Source organism: Cyrtonyx montezumae, unplaced genomic scaffold, assembly GCF_038088225.1.
Source record: "Cyrtonyx montezumae isolate F1298 unplaced genomic scaffold, pur_monq_1.0 scaffold_44, whole genome shotgun sequence".
Classification (NCBI taxonomy): domain Eukaryota; kingdom Metazoa; phylum Chordata; class Aves; order Galliformes; family Odontophoridae; genus Cyrtonyx; species Cyrtonyx montezumae.
In genome coordinates, this window is record NW_027072050.1 from 958,751 (window position 1) to 969,183 (window position 10,433).

Genomic DNA, 10,433 nt, shown 5'->3' on the forward strand with positions numbered 1-10,433 from the left:
CTCATGTCTGTGCCAGGGAAGATCGTGGAATTAAATCCTCCTGGATGCTATGTTAAGACACATGCAAGATGAGTTGATACTGGAACAGTGAGCAGAGCATTGCCAAAGATAGATGGTGCCTGACCAACCTGACGGCCTTCTGTGAAGGAGTGATGACATCAGTTGATATGGGAAAACACAGAAGTCATCTCCTGGGACTTCTCTTAGGCCTGTGATGCAGTCCCACACCGCATCCTTATGTCTGAGTTGAGAGATAGAGATTTGAAGGTTGGACTATTCAGTGGATAAAGGTAGCCTCAGCCAGAGCGTTGTGCTCTGTGTTCCCGTAGAGGATGGTGACGAGTAGTGTCCTGCAAGGGGTCTGTCTTGGCCTTCAACATCTTTATCAATGATTAGACAGTGGGATTAAGTGTACCTTCACTAAGTTTGCTGATGACACCAAGCTGAGTGGTGCAGTTGGTATTGATGGAAGGGATGCCATCCAAAAGGACCTGGGCAAAGTGGTCCTGCAGACCCAGCCTGAGGGAGCTGGGCTTCTTCAACCTGGAGAAGAGAAGATGCAGTGGAGACCTCATTGTGGCCTTCCTGTTTCTAAACAAGATGAAAGACAGAGTTTTACGTGAGCAGATAGTGATAGGACTAAGGGGAAACAGTTTTAAGCTAAAAACAGAGAAATTGCGGTTAGATGTGAGGGGGAAATTTTTCTCTCAGAGGGCAGTGAAGCCCCAGCACAGGCTGCCCAGAGAAGGCTGCGGATGTTCCATTCCTGGAGGTGCTCAAGGCCAGGCTGGATAGTCTGGTGGGGGTCAACCAAACCATGGCAGGGAATTGGAGCTGAATGGTCTTTAGGGTCCCTTCCAACTCAATTCACTCTGTGATTCTGGTGGGAGAGAGGTGATTTCTGTGTTGCGTCCACATGGATTACAACTGGGTTTTCTGTTGTCTAGGCTAGTGCAGCAGAAGATCGCATTCATGAGTTGGAGGAAATGATGGCTGGTGAACGGGATAAATTTAGGATGATGCTTGATGCCAAGGAGAGGGAGATGACAGAAATGAGGGACCAGATGCAGCTGCAGCTCACAGAATACCAGGAACTGCTTGATGTGAAATTAGCACTAGACATGGAAATCAGTGCTTACCGAAAACTCCTGGAAGGGGAAGAGGAAAGGTAAGTATGAGTTCCACATGGTTTCCGTAGGAAATGAAAATAACATTAGTCTTATGTTTACTTTTTGTACCATAGAAATGCACAGATTTTGTTTGACTGAAGTCTTGTCTTCACTCTGTGATGTGCTGCATGGAACACTTAATAGCTGTTCATATCTGAATATCTGCATTATGTTTTGGTTTTCATAACAGTGTCAAAGTGCAGTGAAATATTCAGAGCTTGACATTCATCTCCTCTTTTTATTTAAGAGCTTACACGTACATCTTTTCCTGTGATCAGGCTCAAGGTAAGTGTGTTTAGTAGTAGAAGTACAAGAGCAGAGGATTAAGCAGCCTGTGTTGGTCTCACTAGCACTGCCTTTCATGTCACACAGTCATTCTGGAAGGACCTCCTACTTGTTCACATACAGTCCACAGACTGTATGACAGACACAGTAAAGCATGTTACAGTCTGGTTACTGACTATATTGTACTATTATTGCTTTGTGTGCTGTTCCCTGGGTGAGCTAGAAAAATCTTAATTTTCTTCCATTTGATTAAAGTGCTTGCTTGATTGTTTTCAGGTTGAAGCTCTCTCCAAGCCCCTCGTCCCGTGTTACTGTCTCTCGGGCTACCTCCAGCAGCAGCAGTAGCAGTACTTCACTTGTCCGCTCCTCCCGAGGCAAGAGACGACGGATTGAGGCAGAGGAGCTTTCAGGCAGTGGAACGAGTGGAATTGGCACTGGAAGTATCAGTGGCAGCAGTAGCAGCAGTAGCTTCCAAATGTCCCAGCAGGCTTCAGCTACAGGAAGTATCAGCATTGAAGAGGTAGACCTGGAAGGCAAATATGTTCAACTGAAGAACAACTCGGAGAAGGTGAGTGACAGCAGAACAGCTACAAGAGGAGGAACTAAACTGAAATGTTGTGCAGTCTGTTGAGCACAAGTCGCTTAAGAGAAACGGCATCTTTCAAGGTGTGTCATCCTGCAGAAATTAAGTGGCGTTTGAAAGGTGAATGTTGCACCGTGGTTAGAAGTGTGATGTCTGCAGGATGAGAACATAGTTCTGAATGTCTAATCATGTATGCTGGTACCATGCTTCTAGGAGCAGCCTCACTGGCTCTAGCAGAACTGTTTGTGTGAGGTGTGTTTTTTAAGTTTTTGCTGGATGATCTTAACACAAGACTTGGGTGTAGAAAAGTATTCTGAAGTTAGATTGCAGATGTCTAATAGCCACTTAAATAAACATGATAAAGAGGCCTAGCAAAAGTTTTGATGCCTGTTTGCTCAGCTTTAATAAATAACCTTACAACTCTCCCCATTAGGATCAGTCTTTGGGTAACTGGAGACTGAAAAGACAAATTGGAGATGGAGAAGAAATTGCTTACAAATTTACTCCGAAGTATGTCCTCAGGGCTGGGCAGACTGTAACAGTAAGTCATATTTCGTGTGTCAACAACGTTCCTTTGTTGATGTTGTGGCAGCTGTAAATCTGACATTTGGTATGGCCCAATCAGGTGTGTGACAGGTGGATTTCATTTTAGAGGGGAAGGATTTCAGTTGTAGAAAGGCAAAAAAAAAAAGTTGAACTTCCATATTAGCTCTTCAATATTTAAGGCCATTTAGCTGAAAAAAGAGTTTTGGGAGGGAAGGAGGCAAAGATTGTTGTTTATTTTTTCAAACCTTTGTTAAGGTTTGGAAGACTTAATCCTGCTCTACCCCTTCATGTAATAGGAACATTTGTTTAGTCTGGTAGACCTGTGTTAAGTTTAATACTTCACATTCTCAGCCTTAACTGTAGTAGAACAACTGCTTCTTGCAGTTTTGTTTGACGTTTAGTCTGCAAGAGAGTTAAAAAATGGCTTTCCTTTAATCCGTTGAAGTTATTTCTACCTAAGTACCAATTGCTCAGGTACGTATCAGAAGTGAAATTGCTGTGTTCCAAACTGCATTTTATGTCCCTGCTTTAGTCACTTAGGCTGTGGTAGGAGTAATTGTTGTGTTCAGAACTGATGACTGGAATGTTGGGTTTATTTCCTTTCTCTTGCTGGTGGGAATATTTGTTGGAGACAGAAAATAATGTCTTCCCACGAGTACTGATGTAAGTAAATGTAGGGTAAACCTGCTGTTGGGATTTGGAAATAAAACTGATAAAGAAAGAACAGTGAGAGGTTTGGGATATTTAAAATTAAAAGCACGTGAGTAGCTGATTACAGAATGTCTTTCTCACTAGATCTGGGGTGCAGATGCAGGTGTATCTCATAGCCCCCCTTCTGTTCTCGTGTGGAAGAACCAAGGCAGCTGGGGCACTGGAGGAAATATCCGCACATACCTTGTGAACTCTGATGGAGAGGTAGGAAGATGGTTGTCCTTTCAGTGTTGGAAGTACAGCAGCTGTTTCCATTCAGTTCCTGTGTACTCTATGTTGCCCCACATCTACCCATAGCTATTTTTTTTGTTTGTTTTTAAACTATCCCTGCTCATGCAATGGAGGATCATGCTTTGGCTGTTACTCATAAACGTGCCATTATCCCAGCAGTTCACTAGAAACAGGAAGGTGAAACAGACCACAGTTGTATTGGTTTTTCATGATGCCTTTCTTGCTGGCAATTCTGTGGAAGCACTTTGTGCAGGAACAGCAGCATGGGATGGGGTAGGGTGTAGAAAGCTGTCTGGCTTAGAATTCAAGTTGAAGAAACAGTTAAAATATTGTCTGAACATACTTCAAATCCATGTCCCTTCATGCTGTGGTTACTCCACAAGTAGAAATTTGCATCTACAATTTCAAGGTTACAAATGCAAAGAAGAATTGTTATTAAGAAGTGTTCAAAAATAGCTTAGTAGTAAAGGAAGCTTCCTGATGTTTTAAAATTGTTTTTAGTGCCTGATTTGGAGGACCATCCTTATAATTGGTATATACAGTAGACATAAAATGTGTAGCAGAAAGAATGAGTGTACTTAATACTGTAATCCTATGGAGAAGCTTCAGTTTCTGACATAATATGTCTTTGGAGAGCTCCTGGATCAGTGTGCTGTGAGCTTGCCAAACTAACAAGCACCAGCTTCTCAAATACCTAGTAATAAAAAAACCCCTCCTGTAGCTAAGATACATGGCGATGCCTTTGATAGCTGTAATGATGAATGTTTTTGTGGTTTGCAGGATCTTAAGAGGATTTGCTTATACAGCTAACTGTGACTGTGGGTCAAATTGATTTAAATCCTCCAAACATTAATGGGATTGCTATACTGATGATACAGCAAATTTTCAGAGATGCATATAGACCACCAGTCATCTCTTCCCTTTTGTGTAGGAAGTTGCAGTGAGAACTGTTACTAAATCTGTCATTGTGCGGGAGAACGAAGAGGAGGAGGATGAAGCAGACTTTGGAGAGGAGGACCTTTTCAACCAACAGGTAATGAGTCATAGACCACATTTTTAATTTATTTTTGATTGGTTTGAATCGTTAGCCAGGAGATGATGGGTTTCCCTTCAGTTTTTGCTAGGCCAAGTTTCTTGGTCCATTTTCCAGTGGGTGCTTGCAGAAGACGATGCCAGAACAGCTTGCAGCTGTGCAGCATCACTACAGCATGCAGAATGAATGTTCTAGGAACTGCTGCTTGAATCAGTAACTTTAGAGCCCAGGCAGTGCCTCGTATCAGATTGGGATGCTAGGGGATCTATGGAAGCACTTTGCAGATAGATTTTTTTTTTCTTTTTTTTTTTTCTCAACACTGCAGTGATTTTAACCATATTTGGAGTTGTTGAGTTTTAGTAGTCAGTAATTGCTGGACTGCTATTCCCCATTCCAACATTGCCTTCTCTGTGAAAAGAAAAAGGTGTGTCATTCCTGCTGTGAACAGAATGTAACCATTGGGAAACAGGACCACTAAAAAGAAGAGATGGAGAGTGCTTCTGTTATTGCAAGTTTCAGTTTATTTTTTGGTAGCATATGCATATTTGAAATGAACTTAGTTTTCCTTTATGACATGACTCTGTTCTCATAGCTCTCGGTTAAGCATTGTACAGTAACTAAACTAACCAGCTGTTGGCAGAGTGAAAATGAGTAATATGCTCTATACAGGTTATATAGTTTAAATTTATTTCAAACCTATTTCTGATTTCTTATTTCTTTGGATCAGTGGCCATGAGTAGCTCTTTTTGAGAGCTATTAATGTGCAAATTTGCAGTTGAGCTGTGCATACTTATTTGCCTTTTAGTGGCGTATTCATAGTGTAAAGCAACTGAAACATACATAATTTTTGCCCTCCAAGAAGCATCTTTGCAGCATAGTTCTCTCTTGAAAGGAAAGATGTGACATAATGGAAGGGAAATCCTGTTAAGAAGCCAGTGGCATTATGATTTTCATTTGCCATCTCTGTCAGTGTTGAAAGTGTGGACATGAACCACTCAGCCCATCACCAAAGACATCAGCAGCCAAAGTAGCAGTGTCTTACTCCTGTGCACAGACTGATGTGTAACATGCTTCATCTGTAGCTGCAGTGCTCTCTGAATACAGCTGAACGAGAAGGAAGGTGCTTTTAACAATGGAGATAAGTGGAATCTGGTCTTGTAATGCTAAGAGCTACTTAGAACATAGTTAACACTATGTCTTTCTGATTTTAGGGGGATCCCAGAACAACTTCACGAGGATGCTCAGTGATGTGAAGAAAGTAGACAAACAAACAAAAAAACTATTACTTGCTATTTTTTCCATTTATTTCCTTTTATTTTTGCTATTTTTTTTTCCTCCAGAGCCACTGAAAACTATTTTTATACGTATCATCTGATTTCTTTGATGGTTAATCCTTGGTACATTTTTATATAAAAAAAAATCTAAAAAAAAAAAAAACCTTTACTGAACAAAACTGCCAGAATTTTTAATAGATTTCTTAATTTCTCTCTCTTTGTTGAAACACTGTATTGGAATAATTTTTTTCCCTATACAGAGTTTAAAGTCTTATGCACAAACCTGCAGCAGAAAAGAAATCTTTAGCTAAAATGGGACAAAACTGCTTGAGTGTATGGTAAAGCTGTACTTCGTATATAAGCAGGATAACTTTAAAAAAGGAAAAAGAAAAGGAAAAAAAAAGCCTACAGAGTTTAAGAATGGCCTTGGGTGTTAGTGTTTTCTCTATCCTTTAAGAAATGATAGTGTCTTTTGGGCACCCAGCTTGAAAAAATTATGCCCCAAATTCATTAGAAATGCTTCTCCACCGATGGAAGTAATTAAGGGTAGCTGCCTTTTAGACAGGTCTTGGCTCAGGACCGTGGATTTTTGTCCCACTCCAGGATTTGACAGCCTGGTGATAGGATCATCTGAATCCTGTCAGTGCTGTGGCCCCGTGTCATTATTTCAGGAGAGCGATGGCTTCTGCTGTCTGAGGACACCATCTGAACCTATGGGAGTGCCAGAAACAGAGGAATAGTCCTTTTGTTTTCAAAGGATTTAGACATTGTAACAAGTGAGATCTTGTTAAATTGTGAATGCGAGTTGTGATGTGTAGTACTTACGAGTTAAGCATCATGATTTAATGATTCTGACATATTTGGCATTGAACAGAATGACTAAGATTTTAATGTTGAAAATATTTTTACTTCTGGCAATGATAAATATTTGGAGTTTTAAAAGTTATCCTGTGTAAATGTTGATTTTTTTTTTAATCAGACCTAGATGCAGCTTGTTCATTCTTGTTTTATATTCAGAGGGACATTGTCAGACATGTGAAGCAGTATTTGCAGAGTAGTACAGAAATAGCTGAGTGACATTTTTGAGAGTTATAAGGAGCTGCTGTTGATGTGGACAGAAACATTACTTTGCAGCGTTCAGATCCTCAAAGTAACAGTGAGTGATGTGAACAATCTTTTTTTTCTTTTTCATAAAGAATGCTTTGTACCAGTAGCAGATGGTTTTTATTTCAGGATGATGACTTTTGTATCTGACAGTGTCCTTTTGGCTTAAGGTTTCCTCTGCTGCCCTTCCGTGGTCGTAGCTGTGACTCTCCTACGGTCAGCATTCAGATAGCAGTGCATCTTCAAGCACTAGGAAGAATACTTGACTGCTCCAAAGAATGTATTGGCTACTGTCAAGCAAATAGTTTTTTCCATTAGTTCTTAGTTTGGATACTGTTTGATACAGCACAGAGTGCTGTTGTTACCTGCACTCTTGAGCTCTGATCTTGTCATTCAAGTAGTTTAGACTCATCAAACAAGTGGCGAGGTTTGGATGTTTTCGGTGGCTTTTGGACATTTTGTTCTCTGAACAATATTATGACTGACAGATATAACCTAGGAGGTCAGTTTAGTGGCTTTGACTGATGGCTTTGCAGTGCAAGCAGAGTGGGAACAGAAGTGAGATTTTTTTAGCTTAAGTGTGTATTTTGCCATCTAAAAATAAATTGAAGACATTACTTTTCTCTGTTTGGGTGGGATGATTTAATTACTGAAGTTAATGAGCGTCATTCTGATCTCGTATTAGTTCACCAGGTGATGCATTACAAAAAGCAGTAGGAAGATTTGGCTATTTGAGCTGAAGGGGTCACTTTGTGGGTATTGTTGACCATTTTTCAAGTGTAATTTTCCCACTCTGCTTGAGTAGAAGGTGAAATATGTAGTAAACCATGTCTCTCTCTGTAAAGTGTACCTAATGAAATTATGTTTCTCAGACATACTGTTGACCGATTGCCTTTTCTAAATTTGTTATTATACAAATCAATGCAATCAGTGTAAAAGTATTTTTGCAGTGCACCTTCCAACCACTGGACAGCATTTCCCTGTCTGACCCACAGCTTCTGTAACACACTCACATAGTGTTTGAGAGCTTTTTGCAGTTTTTCCTTAAGACCTGTATTTATTTTTATTTCACATTGGCCAGTTTTCAGATTGATTATTCTCCTTGAGGATTTTCCTGTAAATGTGATTGCTCTGTGATCTTAAATACTAAAGAAATGAATGTGCTTTTTTTTTTTCCTGTGATTTTTTTTTTTTTTTCCAGTGAAGAATGGGTGGAAAGGCAGCTTGAATGAGGGGGACCTCTTGCTACCTGAGCCACTGATTTCTTAACAGCTACTGTATGGGAAACGTGTCGCCTTGTAGCCTTAAGGAGCAGTGTTTGCTGACGTTTTATCCTTGTGCCCCTCAGTGACAGTGTGCAGAATTTGTCTGTAGGTTTGGAACTGTTTCCTGTAACTTCGGAAGCACTTGCTTTCCTTTTTTCACGTGTAGAGGTGCTCACAGAAAGCAGTGGTGTGGGAGAAGCTGTATTCAGCAGCCTAAGTGTTGGTGATTCACAGTGCTTTCTAAAAGGCTAAAGTTGGAGAATTGCTCACTGTAAACTACAAGACACAGAAAAACTACTGTATTCCACTTGTTTTCTTTGTGTGTGTCTGTCTGCCTCAGATAAAGTTCCTTCCTCTTGCTTTTGATGCTGAGCTTCAGCATAACTTCAAGCTGGTGCTTTGCACTGGGAGGTTTTCATCTGCTTTACAGAACCAAAAAGCATTGCTGCTGCTTTTTCTCTTCATCAGGATTTTCTCTTTTCATTTTTAGGATAATTGAAACGTTCTGTTGTCATAAAGTTCAGTGTCACCTTGCCCTCCTTTCCTGTGTAGTCCTGCAGGTGAACCACCTCAGGAATTTGGAGGATAGTCAGCATTTCTGCTCTGTCATGTGATACCAGCTGTGGAGCTTGAGGGAGATGTACAGTGGACTTGTCAGCAAAAATGATTTTAAGGCTTCTCTGATGGGAGAAGTTAATCAGTGTAGTTCGTATCAAGGTATTTGAGAGTGTCTACCCATAGGAATGTTCTTATTTCAGGAGAACAAGCGCACAGCTTTATTCTGGGTGAAACAGTGTGAATGAGTCTTGAGTAACTTACACTGGGAGGGAACAAGGAGTAGGAGCATAAGGAGTAACAGCATAACTACAGAAAAATGGTTAAGCTGAACTTACAATTTTGTTGATGCTGAAAGAATCCTATACAGTACTGCTCCTAAGTTTGCAGGTGCTCCTACTGGAACACAGCCAGGTGTCCTGCCAAGCACGATGGGGCTTTGTGGGGCCTCTGGCCTTTATGCTTTCCCCATGCTTCTGTCTTTGTTTGCTTCAGATGCTGTGTTGCAGTGACTTATTCCAAGCAGTGGAGTGGCTGTGATTCCTTTGTTGCTGCACACCTTTAGCTCATGGTCTGTGTGCACGGGTGCTTCAGGCCCTGACAGAGCCAGCAGCTGACACACTGGTCACTTGTCCCCAGCACCCTGCTCCACTGGATGACATTAGCTGGCACTGTTTGTATCTGTAGCAGGAACCAATAGTCTCAGGAAGAAAACAAACATCTGCTTCCCATGGACTGTAATGGAAAAGCCAGACAAGCTGTGCAGTGTGAAGCAGACCATACTGTGAAAAGAGATTCCCCTCGTGCACATTTATCCTCGAGCAACAGGACACCTCATGTTCAGTGTAGGGATCGTAGTTTCTTTACATGCCCTTTTTCTTGTAATCCTGTGTTATGTGCTTTCAGCTGTAGCCTGAGCAGGGGTTGACTGGAAGAGGCTCATTAGAAATCCTCTCTACACCCCAGAACTTTTGAGAATCTTTTCTGTGTGCTGAGAAGATTCTGATGCTGTGTGCCAGTGCTCTGTATTGTATGCTGTGTAGCCACTTCTCTCCCTTCCTTAAGCCATTCATTCTCTGTCTTTCTTTTTAAATCTTATATCTAAACAAAGGAGTATCCATATTCCATACTGGATTTCTTTGCCACTGTTGGGTCCAAGCCCTGAGCCCTGTGCAAGCAGGGGACAAAGCTTTGTTGTAAACCAGTGAGTGGAAGGTGAGATAATGATTGCATTTTTGAATCATTGTGTTAGCTGAATTGCAGACAAATGAGAGATTGTCGTTTGTCTGATGTCTACAATGGCCTGGGAAACAGAATTTTTAATTGCCCTTCAATGTGCTTAGCTTTAAACCACTTTAAAATAATTTAAGTGTTTGTTTGTTTTTTTTAATACAAAATCATATTTACATGCAATTATCATTTGTAAGCATAATGCCTTTCTGAAATGCTAAGGTCTAGAGATGAATAGGACTCCTTATGTCGAAAGTACTACACGAGCAGCAAATGTGTGCAGAGCTCAGGAAGAAGTCTGATGGGACTTCCACATCTTCCTGTTGGCTGCTAACCAAGTGGTGGTCCTTTGTCAGGTGACTGCTGCCGTGTCAGCTGCCCAGATCTCCATCACATAACATCATGAGCAATAAAGCTGTTCTAAGCAAGGCTGAGCCAGAATGCTTT

At 41.0% G+C, this 10,433-nt stretch overlaps 1 protein-coding gene across 1 annotated transcript in view; it reads left to right on the forward strand.

Moving 5' to 3' along the window:
- LMNB2 (lamin B2) overlaps window positions 1-7,045 on the forward strand; it is a 29,500-nt gene extending 22,455 nt beyond the window's left edge. The window contains exons 7-12 of the mRNA XM_065747305.1: window positions 948-1,168; window positions 1,731-2,022; window positions 2,471-2,578; window positions 3,379-3,498; window positions 4,457-4,558; window positions 5,770-7,045. Of these exons, the coding sequence (XP_065603377.1) occupies window positions 948-1,168; window positions 1,731-2,022; window positions 2,471-2,578; window positions 3,379-3,498; window positions 4,457-4,558; window positions 5,770-5,811 (885 nt within the window). The 3' untranslated portion in view covers window positions 5,812-7,045. The remainder of the gene's footprint in view (window positions 1-947; window positions 1,169-1,730; window positions 2,023-2,470; window positions 2,579-3,378; window positions 3,499-4,456; window positions 4,559-5,769) is intronic.
- The last annotated feature ends 3,388 nt before the right edge of the window (window positions 7,046-10,433 follow it).